The sequence below is a fragment of the Poeciliopsis prolifica genome, unplaced genomic scaffold (assembly GCF_027474105.1).
Source record: "Poeciliopsis prolifica strain line A6 unplaced genomic scaffold, Auburn_PproV2 SCAFFOLD002, whole genome shotgun sequence".
Lineage (NCBI taxonomy): Eukaryota > Metazoa > Chordata > Actinopteri > Cyprinodontiformes > Poeciliidae > Poeciliopsis > Poeciliopsis prolifica.
Genome location: NW_026562377.1, coordinates 3,330,297 through 3,355,653, shown reverse-complemented (window position 1 = coordinate 3,355,653; position 25,357 = coordinate 3,330,297). Strand labels below are relative to the sequence as shown.

The following is a 25,357-nucleotide window of genomic DNA, read 5'->3' as shown; positions in this document are numbered from 1 at the left end:
CTTCTCCATCCAGTTTCTCTGGAATGAGAAACCCTTCCCTGAGAATAATAAAGCACCAAATGGAGGGATTACCAAAAGCCCCTCAAAGTGGTTCAACAGACCAAAGGCCAAAGCACATACTTGCAGTGGTGAGGGTCTGGACCTGGTTCATGACCTTTAACACCCAGGGCTCAGAAGACTCTTTGGGTGTGATTGGTTTTTGGTCCTGTGTTAAATAAGTTATGAGTTATCAGGAGCAGACCATCTGAAGGGAAAACATTTCTCAATCTGGTTCGAGTTGCAGTAAAAGAAAAATATTATCCCATAAAATAAAAGGTAATGGCATCTAAACGAGTTACAGATTATAGCAGAGAGGTATCAGTATTCACATGGCAACCCTCACACATTCACAATCCCTGTCACATGATTTTTTATAATGCTGATCTTTGAACTATTTAAATCACTAAATAAGATTCAATTATACGAAATACCACCTGCTCATGAATTCTCAATGAGAAGGACTGGCAAAGCACTATAGAGGTTGGAATTATCTTTAAAACCTAAAAAAAGATGAAAACTAAATCAATTTTGTTAGAAATAAAACACTTAGACTTTGATAAGGGCTGGTGCAATATTTGCAGCTTATAAACAATTGAAATAATTAAAAAAATTGAGTATTACATTTCACTGAGCGGTATAATGCAATAATGCAAAATGTAAGAATGTAGTTCCCTCATCACAAATTCACTCAGAGTGGTGCTTTGACTCCCGTGGCAGTCATTCATGGATGCCTTAACGCTCGGACACACAATGGTCCGCCTGTTTACCCGAAGCTCCACCTTAACACACAGCTCCACTAGACTAGCGGCAGCAGAAATGAGCAAACAGCTGGTGGAAGTGCACATCTGCTGAACTCAAAGAACGGTTGTAAACGGCAGCAATGGATGGCAGGAAAAAGCATTTTTGTGGTCAGAAATAGTGGGAGGTTCTTAAAGAGACAGAGGCCGGTTTCAAGACATCAGATGTGGCTATGATGGGAAGTCAAATTTCTTTTAGGTGATTTTTTATTTATACAGCACATTCACAGGTACTTTATTGTGCAATACATCATATAAAAATTGATTACACTCTCCTTTAAAAATAGTTAGCCATGAGACTGGGGCTAATCATTCCTTCAAATCACACTTATTTGAAGAAATATAATTGTTTTTTAAGCTTATAAGAAAATACTATGGTGAAACAAAAAGATTCATTAATTTCTTTCAGCAATTAGATTTGTTTTTGTTTCAGTATTGAGTCAAATTGTTTAAAATGATCGAGTTGCTCAAATTAGTTTTTAGATCCAATTAAGACTTCAAAAGATAATATTAAACAAAACCAACACAGTCAGTTTAAAACCTACAAAAACAGGTAAACATCCAAATCACAGCCCTGTGTGATGAATGTCTAACAAGCCGATTGATTATAAGGTATGATTGTTTCTAATCATCAGAATGTCTGGCTGATCAAGGTCTCTCACCAACACGTTTCATACATTTTGCATGAATTTCTCTCTTTCCTCCATTGAATCCAGACAATTACAGCATCAAGACAATAACCTCTGGTGAACTTTGGCGACCATCATTCTTCTTTTGCCAAAGATCACACAGCATTTCTGCAACATGAGCACAGAGCTCACAAGAAAATGCAGGAAGACAGTTTTAATTTATTCTTGTGAAAGCTTTCAGCATGAATAAAACATGCTGACTTCAAAGGAAAAAATAATAAGGCAAAATAACAAATTGGCATTGCATGATTCCAGATATTTCTCATCGACACTAAAATGTGGCACAGTGGTTTTGTCTGGTTGGAATCACAATTAAACTAAACATTTTCTTTACATCTTATTCTAAACATAAAAGGTAGGATGAGAGTTTAATTTTAATTGTCTTTTTTTGTTAAAAAAAAGCTTAAAGAAACAAAAGAGAAAAAATGAATTAAGCAACAGTTTAAAAGGACTAAACCTATGACAATCTCTACCTGATCCGATGACTTCCTCTATTTTGACACAAGAGGGGTCGATTTCTTTGGCAAATTCCCGCACCGCCTCGTTGGGATCTTCATAGGTAAAGGGGTCAATGTAGATCTTGACCCCTGGTGAACTGCGACCCTCAGATAGGGTGGGAAAGGTCACAGTCGGGGTTGGACCGCCAAACATGTCTGGTCTCAGAGTCACTTCTGTAAAGAAAGTTCACAAATAAACTTTTTTACAAAAAGCATACCAGAATTTTTAATTATTTTCACAATAATAAAATATAGATTGTGCGTCTACCTCCTCCTGTGTTGTACTGCTGCAGCTTGTCGCCATACACACTCTCCTTCAAATGTCTCCTCCTACAGCGAGAGGGGAAAAAAAAAAGACAGACAAAGCTTCAGGGGAAGAAGAGCACATAAATTTTACAGAGCAGCTCTAAATGTTGCAGGAGTAAAATGCAAATTGGCAATTTTCTCTCAAACTGGGTTGAAGTAAAATAGTTATCTTGTTAAAAAAATCTGCTGCCGAAACAGTCTGTCTAGAACCAGTTAGGTTTGAAGGATTGCTACTGCTCTGTGTCATCAGCCCTCATTTTGATGCTTTGCTCTGAAAACGGAACAAGTGCAGAAACATCCTGCAGAATCTCCAGATGCCACTAGATCTTCACAAGATCCATAATAAAGGAGAACCTTAATAAACTGTTGAAATCTAAAAGGGATATGCTGTACTTCAAGCTAATACTTTTGTTAATTTTGACAATTACTGTTTATGGATTTTGAAAACTCAAAATTCAGTTTCTTAGAAAATTACTGTAGCACGTGAGACCAGTCAGAGAATACCTCATGTACTTTCATTGTATGCTTGCCTGATTCTCCTTTGCAAGCATTTGTAGCGATTTCCTTTACAAATGTGTGCCACTTTCTGTTGATATCCCACTAATGTTGAAAAAATACAATTAAGCAAATGCAGAGATTCTATAAAATAAGAAATAAAATTGAAATCACATTTGAATAAGTGTGTTCATTTGATGAGTCATTAAAAATCATGCCACCTGCGGATGTAATCATATTAATATTTCTGCATTTTCTGCAGTAGTAACATTCGGCTGTTGATCAAAACAAACTTCTCCCTACCTTTGCAAATAAGAGAACCATAAAGAGGATAAGAAATTTCTAATATACCTCTTAATATCTAGTTCAGAATTGGTTTAACTCAAGATATGTCCATCAGTATCTTCTGAGAGTAGTTTTCTCACATGATACTCTTCAACAGGAGACTCAATGGTTGATTCTGTTGCATGTGGACCTTTTTCATACCACATGTTTTCCCTTCACTCAACATTTCAACAAAATGCTTGGATACATATGTGTACAAACAACCAGCTTTTTTTTTTTACTCTGACCAGAGTTTCCTTATGATTTTCTAGACAACAAGCCATCAAAAATTAAATATTCATGCAATGAAAATAAATTTCTTTCAATATTTTCTAAGAAACCAAATGTTATGTTTATACTCCCTATTAACCATGATCATCAACATTAAAAAGAAATAAAAGCTTAAATGACATCACTGTGTGAGTGATTTCATTAATATATGAGCTCCACATTTTCAGTCAGAGCTGCACAGTTTGCAATTTGTGCAACACCTGAGAACAAATCAGTAATTTAAGACATTACTTTACAGGGAGCTAGAAATTCAGATGTTGGCCAGAAAACTATTTTTATAGGGTTATAACATTTGGCACACACATAAATAGAGCAGCGTAAATGAACATAAATCTTGGTCTTTGTTGTGAAATTGATTTAGCTTTTAGGCAACCGAGTCCAACAACACAGTGAACAATCAGCGAGAGCAAACCTTCAACAACATTTCTGTGAGATGAATCCCTAATGCCCACTGGCCAGACAAGATCAGCAGCTATAATCTGTGGCTAAGCATCCAATAACTATCAGCAGCTGGGGAAATTTGAAGAGGACAGATATGGGGAGAGAAAAACCAGATAAGTTTGGTCAGAGATCCTGAAAGTTAACTGGAAATGGGACAACCTAGAAAATAATGCCTCCCCTGACAATAAGTCTACTGGGAGAGATTAAACGCAGGCGTACACCTGGTTATGGAAAGAAAGAAAATATTGGCTCAGATCTCAGAGGCCTAAACATCAGGATTAGTGGCACACATCAATGAAAAAATCTTTATCATGCACATATTATGAACGTAAAATAAAAAGTACTGCACCTCTGAGAAGGTGCTTTGAGATATAATCAATCTAACATAATATTTCCAAGAATCTGTTAATGTTAAATGACCCACTTCAGTTTCATTGTCCAGCAAACAATAAAATAAACTGTTAATGTTGCATTGGATATAAATATTACAATCAAAAACATACATCTTTATCGAAAAGTATCGTTTTATATTATTGTCAAAAGAAGAAACCATCAAGTAATTAAAAAAAAAAAAGTTAGTTTGGTTAAAAACTGAAATGACAACTTCCACCTGTCAAACCTTTCTATTTCCCATTTTATCTCCAGATCCTGTGCCCTTATTTTGCTTATTGGCTTTTTTTATTCTTTTAATCAAAATGGAAAACTCAATTGAGTTGTCCATTTATAAAACCTTTAATCATTTACCATACTACCCCAGATCAAGACTTCTCTGCACTTTGAAACCATCTTGTGATAGAAAAACACCAGATCTGAAATTCATTTCATTCAAAGGAAGACCAAAAGAGCAGCTGAATGAAGAGCTACATGAATGTGTTTTTGTCAAGTTTCTAGTGTAAATATCTTAGAAAACTTGAAATACAATAAAACAACCTTACAAGTAACTTTTCATCAAGAAATGTTTTCATAAGTCAACAGTTCCTAAATGTTGATGAAAAAGTATTAGTTCCTTTGGCACACATTTTTCCCATAAGTAAAATAATCTGCCAATAGAACAAGTACTCATTTTTTATCAATATTAAGGAAATATTGACTTAAAACAAGCTCCAGTATCTTCAAATCAAATCAAATTTTACCAATATAGCGCATTTAAGCAACAAAGCAGTAGAAAGTGATTTACATCCTAAAAACATGAATCTGACAACAATCAGTATTTTGTCTTATTTCAAGTTTTCTAAGATATTTCTATTAGAATCTTGCCAAAAACATACTTGATTTAAATTTTTTGCAGTGTAAATGTGTTTGTGTGTCTGCTGTGTGTTACCTGGTGCATACGATAACCAGAGCTACCAGAGAGACGATGCACACGCCGCCTACTAAAGAACTTGCAGTCAGGTAGAGCTGCTGTCCAAGCTCTGACTTGTACTCATCTGCAGAGGCACACACACACACACCACACACACACACACGCACACACCCACACCCACACACACACACACACACACACGCACGCACACACACACACACACACACGCACGCACACACGCACACACCCACACACCCACACACACACACGCACACACATACACACACACACACCCACACACACACACACATACACACACCCACCCCCCCACACACACACACACACACACACACACATACACACACACACAGGCACACGCATACACACACACACACGCACACACATACACACACACCCCACACACACGCATACACACCCCCCCCACACACACACACACCACACACACACATACACACACATACACACACACGCATACACACACACACCCACATACACCCACACACACACACACACACACACACACACACACACACACAGGCACACATACATAATTTAGCACTGCTGAGATAGGCATATCTGTTTTTATATATTTTTGTCTTTCACATGCACACAGCTGAAAGTGAATACATGTAGTACAGCTAAAATCTTCCATAATTCCAAAAAAATATATTTTACATCACTCATTTTACATGACTGCACACAATAAGCCTCACAGCCAGGTTTGCACTTCATACCAACCTTTTCCACTCTCACAACCTCTCTCCTCTCCAACAGAAAACCTCCACTCACACATCTCCACACACTCCAGCCAGCCAGCCAGCCACCCACGCTCTTACCGTCTGTGAGGGTCTGGAAGAGCATCTCTTTGCTGTAGGCTCCGTAGCCTGCCACGGTGCGGGCCCTCACCTGGACCACGTAGCCGGTGCCGGGCCTCAGGCCCTCAAGGACCACGTTGGGCGTATCGCTCTGGACCACTGAGCTGTTCAGCAACGACGACTGCAACTGCAGAAGAGGCAGAGCAAGATGTTAATACACTAAACTTTACTTTGACAACTGCCAGTCAATATAGGTGCAGCCACATAAATTACAATATTAGTAAAATGTTACATTTAGAGTGATGTGTATGATGTAACGTTTGTCACTGGTTTCTCAAATATTGACTGAATGGTGTTTTTGTGACTTTATTTTTGTCTTTATGATGTTATGCACTTTGAAAGTACTAAACAAATAAACTTTAACTGATTGAAGAGGCACAAAGAAACTTAAAAAATCAGTAAGTGTAGCACCTGCATTACAGTAAGATTAAAAAGAAATGAGATAAAATACAATCACACAGAATAAAATTGAAGGGGAAGGTTATTTTCAATGGCTATTTAAAATAGATATTATAAGCAGGAAAAAGCTCTTAGTGAGTCTTGGTTTAATAGATCAATGACGCCTATTAGAGAAGAACAGTTCAAACATTTGGTCGCCGGTATGTGTCGCGTCCTTAGTGATGTTTTAGCTCTTTTGAAATCTAAAACTGCTAGCAATTGTTCAACAGAGAAGGCAGAGAACATCTTTGTCTTAATTACTCTCTCCAGAGATGTTTTTTTTTTTAATTTTTTATCCACAGTAGAACATCCAGCAAATCAAACAGAAATTAAATACACCAGAATAAACTCCACTGTTGATCTATAGAAGGGCATCAGCAGCTTTGATTCTGAGTTTTTCCAGATGATTCTCAGGAACTGTAGATGCTGCTGTACCTTTTAAACGATCCCTGAGGAGTGACAGACAATCAGAGATGAGAACATAAAGAAATGAATGCACCATCTCAACACAGACATAATTTATGTAGAGGTTTAGGATCGTGTTGCGTTTCCTGAAGTAAATAGAAGCAAGTTGTTGGTGGAGCGTCATACCGACATTTTCTACACTGCAGAAAATTATTATTATTATCACTTTAAATTGCTATTATTATTATTATGACAAAAAATTGTTTTATCAGAAAAAGAACTCTGGATCACTAAGTAATTTTCAGTCTTTTTTCTCACTACTGATGTTTCAGCTGTGGCTCAAGTTGGTGCTCAAACCACCGACTCCAGCAGCAGGTCACGCCTGGTGAATGACCTCCGAACTCTTGAATTAAGTTTGCTTCACAGTCCTCTGTTATTTCTTTGCTCACACATTTTTCTGACATACTTTTTCTTTCATTTGATTTTCCATGAATGTGCTTGGATGCACCCAGTGACGGTCCACAGGATTTTCCAGTTGTTGTTCCAAGACCATTGGAGATGGGAACTGGTTGCACAGATAAGCGGGACTAGAAAATGAATGCTGGATGATTTGATACAGCAGGATTCTACCACCTCATCCTTATCAAAATAAAATGGTTCTAAATCCAGGTTGAAATTTATTAAATCAAGATTTTGGTTCACCACGTTTACATCTTCAACTTCTAAGTTTTTATGTATCATTTTGTCAGGAATAAACGTTAAATGTACGTCAAGCCGCCATTGACAAATTGTTTGTTTGATATTATTGCGTACCTTGAGATTTTTTCTCTCATAAATTCCCGAAACAGCTGCTCTCAATCACATATATAAAAGTTTTTCTGATTATAAAGTCATCCATTTAGACACTTTTAACCAAAAAGCTTTTACTTCCATCAATCTTGATTAATAATGGCCAGATACTAAAATTTTAAGTTGTTTTAGAGAAAGAGGCAGAAGGACAAACTTGCTGCACTTTTGCTGATCCATGTTGCCCATACATAATTGTGTCCGCATGGTTCTTAAAAAGTCAAAATGTCCATCTTCTTTTTAAGAATAGCACCTGGCAAACTCTTCCATCAATGCACATAAATGTTATTTCAGCTGCTCATCTGCCTGAGAGAAAACTGAAAAGAGAAAATTGCAGCATCGTTGTTGCATCTTCCACCCATAGACGGCAACATCAGGCCGCAAACATTCTGAAATCTATGTCGACGTTTTGATTTAGAGCTGCTTTTCTCCATTTTTTCTGGCCTCCTCAATGGTTCTCATTTACATAATCCTTTATGATGTGACATCAACATCTACATGGATGTCACATCATAAAGAACTCTGTTCATATTTCATTCTCACCGTCTTTCAGCTTATGGATGATTAGCATTTTTATGTCAATTATTTCTCCAACACACCTAAACCCTTTCCTGGTGACCATTTTTCTTCCTCCTTGCTCTTGAGTCATTCATCTTTCCATTCTATGCAAATACAATAAGAACTTATTGCAGTTAATTAGCTTTTACCCACAAAGAAAGATGAGCATGTGGACTTCTCCCGTTCCATTCGCCTCCACATTATCTGTCCCATCTCATAAATCCAAGGCTGTCACCTTTTACCTCCATCTATGCCCCCTTATTCTCATTTTAGACTTCCTATGTTCTGTCATTTTCTTTCAGATAACAAGGTTTTACAGAGGCTAAATCTAAGAGCGGGCAGCAGAACGAAAGGTCTGCCGTGGTGGCGGCGTGAAGGTATAGACCGGGAATCGTGGCACGAGAATGAAGGACGGCGGGGCGGGGAGGTCGACGGCAGAGCAAAGTGGAGAGGAAAAGAGATGATGGCGGTGATGAGGAACACCGCCCAGGAGGGAGACGAGTGGGTGGAAATTGCCGGTAGATTGGGGAGAAAAAGGGCGGGTTATCAGAAGAAGACATGGGGTTAAAGATGATTGCATTTTCTATCATAAATATTCATAGCGAAAACCCATTTTCCACATGTCAGTCATTAACCCATTCTCTTCTATCAAAATACTAATCATGATGAGATCAAACTTTTTACTCCTTCCTTGTCTTTATAGGTATTGACCTAAATTATGTCCATATAACGTGTATGTAAAATGTTATTGCACATTTATGCCAGCAATGTCAGCTGATAATTAAACGGTGGATTTTGGATGATTTCAAAGTTCAAAAAGTAGGTAAGTTTTGGAAGTGGGTAGAGGAAAGACGTGGCGTCAGTGTTGGAGTTTAGATTCTGGAGTTGTGTGTGGCGAGGAAAGCTCGACTCCATGCTGACTGGAGTAAAGAGGTTAGGGGGCAGGGCGTCTGGGAAGGCCTGGCAGACAGAGATAAGTAAGAGGGGAAAATTTGGACTTTCTCCACCATATCAAATTTACTACATTAAAACTCATTAACTATAGAGTGGGTGTGAGGGAGGACGGAGAGAAGAGCTGCAGGAGATGAGGAAGGTGAAAAAAATGACAAAACTGCCAGAAAAAAGGGTGCAGCACAGCTGTGTGTCCTCTCTCACCAGGCTTATCAAACTGCTCCCACAGGACATCTTCACTTAAAGCTATGAGCTAAAATTAGTCTTTACGTGGTCGACTGCTTCACAGTGGGAAATGCAGAATCCTAATTGACTTCAATGTGAGACTTTATTAACGGAAACCTAGCAGCAAATAAGGCCGACTCAGGGTGAGGTATTATGAGTTTTGACTGCAGCTGTAATAAATATCTCCTTGGCTCATTGTCATCGTCCTCACAGTGTTAAAAGCACATCGTGTTATGCGACATCAAGTCTGCTGTTTTCCATCTTTTCCTGGATCAAAGTGGAGGAACACGAATCTGTTCGGTCCTGTTCAGAGCTGGTTCCAGTTCAACTCTTTCACAGTTATTTCAAGAAGAGATCGAGTAATTATGAATTTGCTAAATTTGCTGTGAAGGTACAGTTCCATGTCTGAGTTTTAAATCCACCAAAAAACCCTCATAATTTTGTCATGTTGTTTTACTTTCTCTGGATCTATTTAATATTCAAAATGAAGTTTTGAATTTTCTGTAAATGAAATCTGAATTATTTGCAGTGTATACAAGTCTTTTGGGATATGTACCTAACAGCCATCCTCATCTACAGGCAGAAATTGATCTTTTTTTTGTTTCTTGACCTTGGACCTTGTTCTGGTATTCCAGATCTCGTTTGATTCAGGTCCATGCCATTTTACACAGCGCATCCAGGATCTGTGTTTACTCCAGTGCCCCTCACCATGATGCTGCTACTACCGTGTTTCATGGTGAAGATGCTGTGATCCGGGTGTTACATTTTTCACCATGCAATGCATTTTGAATGTAGGTCAAAAGGTAAAAAAAGAAAAGAATAATAAACTATTTTGTTTTCTATGTTCCCTGGAGGAACAGCTCAAAATGAAGACCAGATTTATGAAGTACACCATTAATTGTTTGACTTTGTACAGGTCCTCTAACCACAGTTATAGATTCTTGCAGCTCTTATCAGTGCTTCTATAATAATTGCTCTTTTTGCAGGGCCTGTTAGTTCAGGTTGAGGGTCGGGTCAGGTCTGCAGTTGTTGCAAACTAAAATCTAACACTAATCCATGATACGTTCAAAGCTTTTGGATATAATTTTATGGCCTACTCCTCCTTCACTTTTCTTTTCAATAATGTTCTCCAATAACCCTGTGAGGCCTTTATGCTGAGATTATATTACACACAGATGATATCTGCTTACTAATTCCCTGGATTTTATTTCAGGGCAAAAGAGCAAAAAGAGGCTTAATACATATTTATGGAAAAAATGTTCAAGAGGTAATTATTAACATGTCTTTATGCTGAGAAAACTATTCAATGAAGAAGTTAAAATGTATTGTTTAGTAGAAAATGGGGATCGGGTGGTATCATCTGTAATATGGGTTAAAAAAACAAATATTGGAGATAATTTTTGTGAAAACCGTAAATCGAGTAGAATATTCCCCCTCTGGGGGAATTACACAGTCAAACTGGTTGGATCCTGTTTTGCAGGCAATACTTTGAAAAGAAGGAAACCAGTGTTATTACCAAGTTGGACAGCTGCATGTAACTGTGTAATTTAATTACTATTGTTTCTATGAATGATTCTTTGTAAGTCCACGCCACAGCAGTATGTTTTCTTCAGGGTTTCAACATGCACTAATGTAACTTTTGGTTTATTTAAAATGCAATTATTGTATTATTTGCGTTGCATTCCGTTTCTGCCCAAATAAAACACTTTTGAGGTTGAAGAGATCTACATTTTTGGCCAATTTCAATATCTGATGATAATATTTCAGCTGTGGCAGATGATCAATGAAACATTGCTTCTTTTTACACCATAAAAGCACAACCAGTCTACTTGCATAACCTCTCTGCTCAAGTTAAACACCTGCAATCCGTTACTGCATCACTGTTATTGTGAGATCCCCATCTTGTTGTTGCAACCCTCCTCAGTTCTTATTGGGGGATGTGTACTCTGAAAACTGCCATAAACTCCTAGATGTTAAGAGTATGTCTGAATGTTTTAATTAAAGACAACTGCTGAAATTGAGCCTAAAAGAGTCACAATTGGCAACATTTGCAGTACATAATGAAAAGAAGGGTATGGTGTGGAGAATCTTGTACACCAGCAATTGCAACCAAGAAAAAAAAGCTTATTTTGTATATATCTATTAAGGAAAGACAGGTGGATTAGGAGTAAAAACGAGTGGGTAGATTGGAGGTTCGTGTTCTTTTCGGTACATCTTACACAATTCCTTGTGCTTTTTGTTTTTCATCTGTCTGCAGCAAAGTGTCTTTCCAGTTCTGGGCTCAGTTTCAGAAAAGACGGGAACAGTCTTTGCTTTAAGTGACAGATACTCCAGTAACTTACCTTTCATGTTCACAGCTTAACATTCAGCAAATTACAAGGACTTATTGAGAGATCCCACTTTCTTTCATTTAGGCAATTTTACTCCCGACAGAAACGTAGCAGCAGCCTTTCACGGGAAAGCAATCTGGTGCCACAAGTTTTACCCCTGAATTAGTTGCTCTTAAAATCGCCCCGGGTCTGGCATTCGTGTTCCTGCCTGATTCAAAATGATCTGGAATTTCTCTGTTATCAGTCAGGAAAGCCAGCGGTTATTTAAACTGACTCCATTTATCATCTGCATTCAGATATTGCTACATTGTTAACCACACATTTACAAACAAAATGTGCAAACAAAAAAAATAAAACTTCCAATAAGAGTTTTTTAAATACAGAGAAAAACATAGATACCAACAGAGAGCATCGATAAAGACACTTTATGGGCCTTTGTGGAGATTTTCTGCTAAATGTATGCATGCTAAAAAAAAAACAAAAGAACCTCTTGGATAGTTTTAGGGCCTGTTGGAGGAATTACATATCAAATATGGCTTATAAACACATCAGGATCCCCTGAAGCAGCTGGCAAACCTGATAGGAAAAACTGCATCTGGACTAACTGACTAAACCCAGGGAGGAGGGGCAAAGAATCTGGACATAGTTAACTTATTGTACAAAAGCTAAAGCTAAAGTTCCACTGAGTTTTGAAGAAAGTGCCTAAAATATTTTTCAAAAACATCTTTTATTTAGCCTGCTGGTGATGCCATTAAGGCTTTAAAGAAAACTGAAGATGTTCAGCATATACACCTTAAGGAAATGTTGTTTTGGTTGAGGAAAGGCTTCACTTTGTGTGTTCGAGTCGCTCTGGAATGAAAATATTGAATCCTTCCCTGATGAGAGAACCTGTGTGAACCCAGAGGTCTTAGAGTCCACAGAGAGAAATGAACACATGAACACAGTGAGAGGAGGAAAGAGGAGGCAATCTCCTTCAGCAAACAAGCGGCCAATATTAGTCAGTACTGTCCACAAACCGGGTCACAATGCACAGTCTGAAATATGAAACCAGAGAAAAGTAAAGAGAAATGATACTAAAAATTATATTGACGACTGAGGTTGTGTTTACTACAACATCTCTTGTTTCTCTTATTCCAGCTGCACAGTATATTTTAATTAAAAAAAAGACTAAATTTAATACGAATCGATTTTAAAATGTTTCCATTTGTGTTGTTTTGGATAAGTCTGAAACATCTGAACCAAATGAGCAACATAATTATTTTCCACTCATACTAGTAACAAAGTCAGTTATTGTCATTTAGGGTTTTTTGGTGTTTGGAAGTGAATTATATGTTTGCTCTGGTTAATATCCAGCACTTGTATTGTAATCTGGTGATTGGACAGATTTGTGTTTCTGAAACATCAGCGATTATTGCAGAAACAATTTTTTTTCAAATTAATCCAAATGCTAAAGTACTGTTCCTTAAAAGAGCAGGCAAAACTTTGCTTTGACTAGACAAAAGTTTTTATATGTTGTAGAAAAGCTTTAAGTGTTTAGTTTTTTCTCAATGGGAGGTCAGAGTTTAAGCAGTTGTTAGTCGGCACTGAACACCAACATTGTGAATCACAAGAGATTAATCATCTGTATTTTGTTGGCAATAAATAATTAAAATATGAGCTTGTTATAAGGCCATATAGCTAAGGACTAAAGAGTTTTATTGTACCTTATTACTGCAAAACAGTATCTGACTGTTATCACCATAATCTCCAAAAAGAAAAGAGTGCGCTCATTTTTAATTGTTGAAAGGAGCCTTTCACTCTTTGTGTGACCACAGACTATATAACAAATGATCTGCCTTTCACTTCAAAAATCCATCTTCACTAATTACGAGATGATTCTGTCAAAGATGATGCATCGACATGACTGGACATCTACCACCAGCGAGGGAGAAAATGCAACAGTTAAACAAATCACAAACACGTTGACAGCTTTCCGCCAGCAGCTGTCCTTAATTAATGATCATGCCAAGTGTGTCAGCCAGCGAACGCAGCAGCAGTTATTTTCATCAGCAGTTGGAGCAGTAGGCATGTTAAGTCAGAGGAAGAAGAACATGAAAATAAAGAAATAAATGTTTAAGAAATTATTAAGTGATTTTGCAATACACCGATGTATTAAACACATCTACTAGGATGTGAAATGGGACAAATTGAAAATATACATGAACTTTTTTATCCATTAAAATGTTTAAAATTTGCCTCCTCTAATAAGTTTGCCATCTTATACCCATCACTGTTCTGCCAGGTACAAAACAACATTGTGCTTGGCTCTATTATAAATCCATTTACAGCAACTCACAAACACTTCCTTTGATTGATTTGAAGTAGACAATCAATTCATTCAATTAGCAACCTTGTCAAAGCTTGAAAAAAGACTTTGTACTGAGGCTTCTGGAGGTTTTCTTTTTAATTAACCTTTTCATAGCCTGGTATTCAGAGACTGATGGTGTTGAAGCCTCATTATATTTTTAAATGCATATTTTGAATATTTCAAGATGTCAAACATTTTTCTGCACTCAGTAATATGTAACAGATTTCACCACTTTTAACATTTCATTATTAATATTTTCAGTGTAACAATATAAGTCTTTATCGAATTAGAATCATGACTTTGATAAAGTTTAAGAATTGAAAGTATGAACATTATAAAGACTAGAAACGTAAACAGATTTTACTGTAAGAGTTTAAATGGTGCAATAATCACATCTGGAGTACACAATCGCTCTAAAATGTTCTCCTTGTGGATTTTGAGGTGTGATGCGCAAAATGAAAACAAGCATTCAGATCTCAGAGAGCAAAGATGTTTGCAAAATAAAGCAGAACTTACTAAGAGTTAATTAAATGACATTAATGCACTTCACATTGATTTTCCTGTTTTATCGACTCCCAGCAGATTACTGGCTGAGAACGAAACACCAAACGTTCAGCCACACACACACACACACACACACACACACACACACACCCACACACACACGCACACGCACACACACACACACATTTATCATTCCAGTCTACCTTGTCGTAGTATCTGATCTCGTAGTCGAGGATGATCCCGTTGGGCTGCTCGGGTGGCGGCCATGAAAGAGAGAAGCTGCGGCTCGTTGAGCTCACTTGGTGCATTATGGGAACCTCAGAGGGAGCTGGCATAAAACAGACATTCACACACGCAAACGCACCAACACACAACCGATTAGGAGTTTTACAGATTCACCAGGATGTTTAGACATTATAAATATGCAAATAGAGTGAAATGTAATGATAAAATGCTTAAGATGCTTGCAAAGAAAAAGGGAAAGGTTTCTACTTCAGTGGACGTGAAATAAAATTGCAGTTTTTCTCAACGATGTGGGAACGTGTGGAATATTTTAATGCATTTGTATCTGTGATCTCAGGATTTGTAGACATTTGGCTGTAATAGACTTCAGGATTTAGCTGCTAGTGATGTAGTTTTCTAAATCATATTTCTGCAATAGTCTTTTGTTGAGAGAAGACATAAAGGAATTATGGGGGCTATTACTGAAGATAGCAATGAAATGCATTGCAATGGTTCACTTTAATGAAAAGTATTTGAGAGAGGAGGGGAAAAAAATTAAAGTAATTTCATTTTCTCTCCATGTATTACAGTGAATCATCTTTAGCCATTGTATCTGAAAAATCAATAATTCATCTTAAACAGCCAAGTAATCTGCAGATTTTGGTGTAATTTAAGAAGTATCAATGCATTTAAGTGCAACAGTATGAATGAGCTGTGGTTTGAAAGCCTTAGTCTTTCATGTCAGTTCGTTGCTTTACAATTTTGTTTCTAAGTGCATTGAGTTTGGTAAATCATAAAGTTCTGCGAACGACACTCAAAACCTGCCGCCTACATAAAAAGCCCCTTCAATCGTAGTTAAGTCGCTGATAAAAGATGATATTGTTGTAACCTAAAATATTTCAGGAGCTTGAGGAGTTTGCATCAGACATCAGCGGAAAACGCACTTGGTAAGTGGCAGAGCGGCAGTGGATCAGGTTTCAGGTTTCACTTATATTTTTCCATCAGAGAAAAGTAGTTTTCAAATATAAATTTAAGTAGAAGTGGAAGTATTACTTATGTCTGTCTCCCTAAGATTTTGATGGAGCAATAACTCGGTTACGTTATGTTAGCAGCAGGTTGAGTGGGAGAAGGAGGGCACGGTTCGGGGAGATAAAGCTCAGAAAAGGAAAAGAGAGAAAGAGGAGAGTTGAAAAAGGATTAAAGCTGCGAATGTGCAGGAAGAGGTGAAGGGGGGAGGAACAGAGGAAGGTAAGGAGACGACAACCCTGTAGCATGTTTTATGAATTAAAAGGCTGCAGCTCAATTTCCTTTATCTCTCCAGCCATCCCTCCCGCATTTAATCCACTGTGCCCCGGGGTATGCTCACACACACAGACGCTTGTAAACACACACGCACAACAGTTTGTTTCCTTTTCAGTTCCAACTCACCTGCCTGATTGGTTGTAATGTTGATTGACAGCTGTTGGGCGGGATAAGGACTCTTATTGGACACTCCGTTGACTGTCTGCACAGTTAATACCAAATGGTCAGTTTTTAAACAATAGAGACAATACAGAACACAGTTACATGTCTAAATGAGGTGATTTACAGAGGCAAATACATAAAACAATTGTTAAAAAAATACTATCAAGGATAAGTTAGGCAGCTAGATTTCTAACTGGCTATCTTGTAAAGTTTGTAGACAAATAGACACACAGATTTTCTACCTACTCAGATTTATTCAAGTAAAATAAATTTTAAAATCTATTAATAATAATTTTCTTATTAAAAACCTGGCATTCAGACTGAAGCCTTTACACTTTCATATCCACTGTATAATAATAGGAGAATGATTTTTGGATTTGTCCTTGACGGCACAAGCCAAATTCTGCCAGCGTCCAGAATTATTCATCAACCGCATCACATTAGAAAAGCAGAATCCTTTGACTGAGATGTCTGTCTAGTACAAAAACTATCTGCATTTTAAGCCTGACAGAAGAATCTGTTAAAATTGCCACAAAAGTGAATTGTTTTTAGATTGAATGTCTTATCTCTGAGACAAAGACAAGCTGACCACATTCTCTGTGGGTTCCAAAGACGAGACCAGTTGCCATATATTGTTTGCCAAGTGTGCAGTTAATCATTCTGACAGTGAAACCAATGCCTTAGTCAGGGCAAATTAATGTTTTAATTTATGATAATTTACTTGAGGCTCTGCTAATTTAATTTTATGTTTCTGCCTTTCCCTAACCGCTAAATCTGCTGCTTAAGACTCGAACCCCCCGCAGAACAAAACGGTAAATCCAAAACTAAGAAAAAATAAGATTTTAATTCCAATCTCGACTTATTTATCATAGATTTTTCTGTGGATAGTGGGGGAAATAAGAACAATTTCATTCAGTATTTTCAGAATACACTAGTTTACATTCAACCCTGCTTTATGGGAAAATCTCATAAATCAGAGAATTCAAATAACTATGTTTATATGTGGAAATATTATTTTACTCAGGATGTCCTTGGATGTCACAATTAAGAAACAAAATTGAGCTCTAAAATTGTTACAGTAAAGGAGCCAGATGGGGGAAGATTGAATGTTTATCTCTATAAAGGCTTTACAGACATTACAGTGACCTTGTAAGCTGGCAGATGCTATAATTGCAGATTTTGCATAAAAGGCTGCAGGTCAGCAACTTTCTATGTAGCGCCAGTAACTTTGAGCATTTTAGTGAATAGGTGGCAGCAATTTGCATTTTAAACAAAAACAGATGAGAACAAGGATGTTTTTAAAGTGGCTTATCATGTATGAATGGAGCAAACAAAACTTGAGGAATGTTTCTCATAACATACAATTAATTTTAAGCTTCTAAACTATTTGGGTTTTTTACACTGCATAGTAAGAATCGCCCTATACTTGCATTTCCTTGCAAATCTAAGATAACACCTGCAGACACAAACCTGAATGTCAAAGGTGTACGAGGTGTGAGCACGAAGCTTGCTGATTTCCACCCTTGTTCCCTTCAACGCCTCCTTGCCCGGAGTGTAAACCACGCTGTCATCGCATGGCTGGCATGCCCGCCGCTCGCTGCTGTGGCAACGCCGGCACACCACGTTGTATGACAGGTCGTCCCGGTGCCCGGTGTCGCGTGGCGAGTGCCACTCCAGGATCACCGACGTCTGATTCACCACTGAAACCACATTGCGAGGAGCAGAGGGAACGCCTGAAAACAGGGATTGAAAGGGAAATATGAGTCAATGAAGAAGGAAAATACATGTTTGCGGTGTTGGACTTTCCCCTTATTTGATATTAAAATATGCTTTTAAGGCACTGCAAATGTAAAACCAATGATTTTACATTACATGATAATAGTAAAAAAAAAAAATCACAAAGCATTTTCAAAAGATGACTGTTGTCTGAGCTTGCCATTTACGAAACACAAATACAAACTCTCACACAGGCCTCATAAAGGTAAACCAGCACTGGATAATGGAGATGCGTCATTGTGTTTTTCTTTTTTAAACAATTATAGCAGACACTGTGTTATAATTCTGTTGTATACAAAGCAAATGCTTTAAAATTAAAATATTTATCTCACCTTCTTGCTCTTCATGTCAGAAAATGTTTCTAATATTGCAGCTGGTTGGTCACACAAAACATTTATCACTGTAGAAATATTCCCTTCAACCCTCAAAGATTATTTGCCCTCATAAAAATCAGCTGATGTGGGGCTATGACCACCTTACTGCATTAGTCCTGTCACAAAAAACAATAGAACAAAACTGTGCCTTAAAATCTATTGTGAAAAGAAATTTATATTCCAAAACCCAAAATAGGCATGGAAATGAAGGATGAAGTGCTGCAAATACGTATTGCAATTAAAGTATTAATTAAAGTATTTAATTAAACTCACCAAAAAATTTGGTGAGTTTTTTTGTATATTTGTAATCTTGCTAAAAGCCCATCCATTAGCAAACACCAGGCCTTCACACCATTTTATCTGTGAATCCCTGATCTGATCTGCTTCCACTTTGTGATCTGATTATATCTAAGTGTTAACAGGCTGGAAAAGAGTTCAGCAGATTACAGGAAGGCTGAACTTGGAGCAGCACAATTGCATTTTACTAATACTAACCACTATTGGAAAATACTAGATACTGTTTGAAAAAGCCAACACAGTAATCACGTTGTCTGCATCTGCAGCTCCTCCTCTGTCACATCGATCTTCCTAATAAAAAGAATCTCAGAGGAAACTTTCTTTCTGAGATCAGGCTTAAATCCCAAATGGCAGGTCAAAGATTTAAACCAAAATTGATGTCAGCCCCTTCAAAACTCTCATCAGTTATCATTATTGAGAGCCAACGTAACCAAATCATAAATTTGCTGTCAAATCTTGCAAAAGAATTGTGCCCATTGAATTGCCACTTTAAATCTCCTCTTGGGGAAAACTGAAGCCTCGTTCTGTCTTGTCTGAAAGAAGAGTTGACTTTTGTGTTCTGGGCCATCAAGGACTGAGCATCAAACAGACAAAACGGGAATTGGGGTCAAACAATTCAGCAACATTTTTTTTGTACAAACACTCTCTTGTTTAGAACCAGAGAGGAAAAGAACAGGCCACCTAAAGCCAGCATCTGCACAGACTAGAAGATAATTTAGACTTTTAACATGGTGCAAATACAGACATAATGCAGAGACGTTGGGCTGCAAGACGCTGAGGTTACTGGGACAGCAACCGACAAATCCATGTTTTCCTCACTCTTCCAGGTTGTGACAGTCACTGACCTTTAGCATCTTCAACGCGTTGCTCTGTCCGGGGCGGAAATTTACTGCATGATCTTCATTTAGCAGGCTGAATATCTAACTAACATGCAAAATGGTTTCAGTTTTCCTTAAAGTTTTTTGCAATGTAAATATTGCACACACCAATGTAATGACTATTACATATAGTCACTATACTGTCCTGCACCAAACAAATTTTAAAGCATGAAACAAAACTGACTAAATTAAAGTCTAAAGAGATGCAAAATAATCAAAACATCTTTTCAACAAATCAGGGTTAGGATGGGCTCCCTGTGCTTTGATCAAAAGAAAGAAAGCATGCATATTTTTACTACTTGGTAATAAATAAAGAATTGCTTACGATGGTGTTAGTAATTAGATTTTATTATACTCGAGAACTTCAGAAAGCGATGACTAAAACTGACTTGTCAAACAGCTTGTTATACAAATTAAAAACAAACTATTTGTTTGGTACCAGACAGTACAGCCATTAATTATTATAACCCAAAATGCTTAATTTGTGAAGCAGGAGACCAACAGTTTTTTCATTAATTGGAACCGCAAAATCATCAAAATAATCAACATACCAAATCAAAACTGAAAATAAACAAGCTGGAACACAGAGCTGAAACAAAGGCTACAAAATGTTTGTAGCTTTGTTTTGTTTTTTTAACAAAACCAAAGGCAATTTCCTTTTAGAGGCATGAATAGTAATTAAGTTAATTAAGTTTAAGATGAACTGTCCTAATTTCTAATTAGTTATGCTTTCCTGTCAAAATTAGTTTGGCTTGGGGTCACAAACAATCAGATGGAGACTTTTATTCTGCTGTGAAAAATAAAGTTGTTCATTACCAGTTGTTCTGGACCTTTAATTAACCAACCTAACAATTGAAGATGACCTTTTTGTGATCCAGTCCAAACCAAATAATTAACTTTAAATCTATTGATCATTTTTATTCACTGTGACCTCTAAAAACGACATTACCAGTTTGTTTGATACAAACTTAAATGGGTTTTAGTCATCACCGTCCTGTGAAGATTAGCCAATTCTTGCAACTCTTGGACTTCAGCCAGCACCTTCTTTAACATTAATAAAATGTTCATTGTCCCTTACCAGTCCGCCAGTCTCAGTTTTCACTCCGTGTCAAAGTACGTCTTCAAAGCTCAAGCAGTTTTCACAAGGTTAAGCCTTGAGGGCCTCACTTCTCGCTGACAGTCCAAACGCATCACACAGAGTGTGACACAGATGAAACAAGAGCGCTTAGATGAAATGGATGTTCGGCCGTGGCGTATGCTAAACCAGAGTCATAAGATGAGACGACCCTGAAGAAAATGTCTCTGTATGTAATTTGTAGACACCCAAGGACAGATGTGCAGCAAAATCAAAGTACAAACAGCGGGGGGTTAAAAAATCCAAGCAGCGCTTACATTTTATTTACAGTTATGCATTTCAGCACCTTCCTAAAATAATGCAAAAAAGTAATTTTTGAAAAAAAAAAAAACTCTTAGCAAAATTTGACAACAAATTTTTAAGTTCCAGGTATGCCACAGGGTGAGTGTATTTTTTACTGCCTAAATATGTCTTCATTTGATGATCACATCTTAAAACATTTTAAAATGCAAAGTTGCTACAAAAACACAGCATCTAGCCACACTGCTGAAACAATGGAGACTGGTAAGAGACTGACACATTATCTGTTTTGTTTTTCTTTTTTGCTCAGACTGCAGACTGCAGAATTTAAATTATATTCACTTACCTGCAGAGAGACAATGCACCCAACCACCTCCGCAGTCGGGAGTCATGTAACCACTAGAACAATCGACAAACTGAGCAGTCACTCTTCCACTCCAGTGACCTGATTCATATCAGACTCCGAATCCCTCGTCTGTATCTAAGTTTAATCCTACTGTTTTTGTAGTTTGTCCTCTTTGATTTTTTTTTTATTTCTAACTGTAACCTGATTTGTTTTTGCCCATGAATAGAAAGCGCTCCAGTAATTCAGAGGATGAGCGCCTTGACATCTGACACGCTCTCACTGGCAAATTTGATTTTTTTCCTTTCCATCGTCATCATTTTAAGAGTGCTACAAGTGTTGAGGTTAGGCTTTTCTGTACCATTTCTGCTGTAATAAAACACTGACCCACCTACAGAACATTCTGAGAATCCATCTACAATCTGTTTCAGTGGTATTGAAGTGAGAAATGTTTGCCTTTATAAAGCACCACTCCTGTTGAAATCAATAAAAAAAAAACAAAAAAAACAGCAATTTTCTATAACAAACTCTATAAAAGAGTCAACTACTAAGAAATAGTTTCTTTAATAAGGAAATAAAAGTAAATATCAGAAGAATCCAGAAAATAATATCTGTTTCCATGGACCAATTTGACTTACTGGAAACATGTCAATTTATAAAATAGAAAAAAAAAAATAAGTAGCTGGAATAAGGTGTTTAATTGGCCGCATTAAAATTTATTTTGAATAGACTGAAATGGAAACACTTTTTTTGCTTCAAACGAGTCACATGACCAACAACCAGATGTTGCCGCTGGAGGAAACTACAAAGAAGACAACAGGAAGTAGTTGGAGGAAAATGGTAAGGCATGTTTTTTAATACTTATTGCAAAGACATTCATGTGGGATTTTAAATGTTTTTTATTTCATGGAAACACAATTGCAAATTTTTTTGTGAAATGACTATAAATTAAGGGGAAAAACAAACAAGGATTTTTAGTTTTGTGTGAAAACTGATACAACTAATAAAGACTCACCAAAATCCTACAATGCTAGGCTGTCTACCACCACAGCTAATAAATACCAACTCAGTCATTTAAATGCCACAATATACCTACTGACCATTTCCATCTCTTGTAACCAAAGTTTGCTGATGGACGCCACAGACACCAGATCTCAGTCCAATTGAGATCATTTCAGACATGATGAAATAGGAAATTTATCTTAAAAATGCGCAGTCAACAAATCTCCAAGAAAAGCACAAGGCTGTTGAGAGAATATATTAAAATTGTCTGAGGATTGCTTGAGACACCTTGTTGAATCTAGGACACAAAAAAGCAGCTCTGATGGCAAAATGAGGTTAATGAGGTACGAGCAACGTGTGTCGCAGAAACTGACCAATGACAATAGCTCTGAAAATTTACAAATCACACATTTAATGATTTACACAAGCTGATTTACACATTTAATCATTTATATCAAATTCTGTGTGGACAGTGACACAAATTATACCATTGAAAGCTTTGCTTGTATTTTCTGAGGACTATAAATGTTTAAAAACACAATAGATCTTAAATATGACTGAACCAGAGCTGTTTTTAATCCCTCAAAATATGAAGATGTATTCAGGTCACCGGGAACAGCACAAAAACCCATGAGTGATTACATACTTTGTACAGCTGCACACACAGTACACACTCAGTTTCAGAGTATGAGTCCAAAATGATTCATGTTTTAACCTACTTACACTATATCTCTGAGGAACCGAGTGGCTGCGTTACTCAAACTCACTGCTTCGTCTTGCATTGAAGCACAGACTCTTCGACACAATAAACACATACTCAACTGGAATGGAGAGCCTCAGCAATGTGGCGACATTATTACTTGCTACTCCCAAAATCCCATCGCAACAATGCGTGTGTGTGTGCGTGTGTGTGTGTGTGTGTGTTTTGGCTCTGACTGAGGTGCATAAATTTACAGGCAGAATTATAAATCAAGGCGGATGCTGGATTTTCATTTAATTATGAAATATTCAGCTGCCGGTGTTGTCAGTTTGTGATACGCTGTAATATGTCACCTACTGGGATCGTAAGCCTGGACCCGTCATTTTGACACCTTATTGAAAGGTGTACTGAGAGTGTAATTATACGTGTTGACTCACTGGTACACATGTCCTCTGGTTTGTCCATGTCTCCACGGTAATATCCATTCCGACAACCACAGAGGGTGGCAGCTTCGATGGTGGAGCGACTGTTGAGCGGACACTGCTGACATAATCCTGCCCCCTGGGACGACTTAAAGGTGCCCTGAGGACAAGCTGTGAAGAGATTACAAAGCAAAACTTAACTTGGACCCCTGAACATGGATGAGAAAAAGCTCATTTTATCAGTGGAGTTTATGTCACAACTGTTTTCACTTCTTAAATCAAGTTATTGTGTGTATCTGAAATTATACAGAAAAGCATGTTGACATGTCCGAAACGTAGCAATGGTGACAAAACGCATTGTGTGTCTTCAATATGATAAAGGACACTTAAAGGTGAAATATTATGCTTCCTTGATCAGATTAGAACAGATCTATGGGCTACACAAAACATGTTCATTCAATTTTTTTAAACAAGATATTTATAGATAATGAGACTTTTGTTTGGTCATTTTGACCTACTTTGAGGCAGAATCAGCTGCTTTAGGGCCTCTTAAGACTTCCAAATAAGCTGCTGTTGGCCACGCCCCCCAAATCAACATTTACACTCACACATGAAAATGTCTGCAAACAGATGTGCAACCATGAAACTACATCTTTGAAAAGCAGAAGTAGAGCCTCCTGCACAGCCGACAAGAATGCAGCAAGTGGCCTCTGAATGGTAAGTCAACGACAAAACACTCGTCTTTTCCAGCAGCCATTGTACAGCACATACAGCAGAAAACTAGCTGACCAAACATGCTGGAGCTCTGCTTGGGTTGCGAGGTATCAGGCTGGGCTTTGATGGGGTTGCTGGGTAATTTGCTGCTGATTTGTGACATCACTTTCTAGAGGTTTTTGAAATGGCTCATTATTCAGACACAAAAAAACATGAACTTATTGCCAAAACATGGCTGGACTTTTTGTTGTTGTTGTTTTGATTTTTTAAGTGTACATGGTGGGTTCTTTCCACAGTCCAAAAACATAATTGGTCTCTCTAATTCTCCTTAGGTGCGAGGGTGTGTGCATGGTTGTTTGTCCTGTCTGTCTCTGTGTTGCCCTGCGATGGGATGGTGACCCAGGGTCAGGGTGACCCTGCCTCTCGCCCAGAACGTTAGCTGGAGATAGACACCAGCACCTCCCGACCCCAGAAGGCATATATATATATTCATCTTTTGTGTTTTTCATGCTATAAAATCATAATATATATTTTCTAAATTTCTCCTGATTTCTGAAAATTTTCAGGTATATTAACCAACCATATCCAAAATCAGTTAAACATTTAGAACACTGTTGGTTACAGCACTGTTGAAACAAGTCCATCAATAAAAAAATAAATAAATTTAGATAAATCAACCATTTGTTCATATCCATCAATGTTTCTAATTTTTGTGCTGTCAAAAGTCCCTCAAGTTGGACAAGAAAATCCAGCACAACTTATCTTTTGTAAACCGTGACCAATTTGATAATACACTTTCTGTTTTTGGTTCATTTCTTCAAATTTCAACACTTTGCAATCCACCCACAAAAGCCCAGGTAACTCTTTTTGTTGAAGGCACAATAGCAGGCTGAAATCTCCAAGCTTTCAAAAGGATGCCGGTTGCTGGAGTTCTAGCATAAAGGGACAGAAAACGCTTCACAATCATCGAAGTCACAGACAGAACACCGAATGGGCGACATTTGCAGCTGAGTTCAGGGCCTGGGTCAGCATCGTCTGAAAGTGCTGCATGATTTAGCTGTTAGCAACACAATGCTTTCTGTCTGCATGCAGCAAAAACATCGCAAAC

At 37.6% G+C, this 25,357-nt stretch overlaps 1 protein-coding gene across 1 annotated transcript in view; it reads right to left on the bottom strand.

The window, feature by feature from the left end:
• LOC129371674 (ephrin type-B receptor 1-like) overlaps positions 1 to 25,357 on the bottom strand; it is a 97,630-nt gene that overhangs the window by 24,336 nt on the left and 47,937 nt on the right. Inside the window, exons 6-13 of the mRNA XM_055048389.1 lie at positions 23,551 to 23,706; positions 17,839 to 18,101; positions 16,333 to 16,408; positions 14,886 to 15,010; positions 6,040 to 6,205; positions 5,201 to 5,306; positions 2,291 to 2,352; positions 1,999 to 2,196 (exon numbers count right to left, since the gene is read on the bottom strand). Of these exons, the coding sequence (XP_054904364.1) occupies positions 1,999 to 2,196; positions 2,291 to 2,352; positions 5,201 to 5,306; positions 6,040 to 6,205; positions 14,886 to 15,010; positions 16,333 to 16,408; positions 17,839 to 18,101; positions 23,551 to 23,706 (1,152 nt within the window). The remainder of the gene's footprint in view (positions 1 to 1,998; positions 2,197 to 2,290; positions 2,353 to 5,200; positions 5,307 to 6,039; positions 6,206 to 14,885; positions 15,011 to 16,332; positions 16,409 to 17,838; positions 18,102 to 23,550; positions 23,707 to 25,357) is intronic.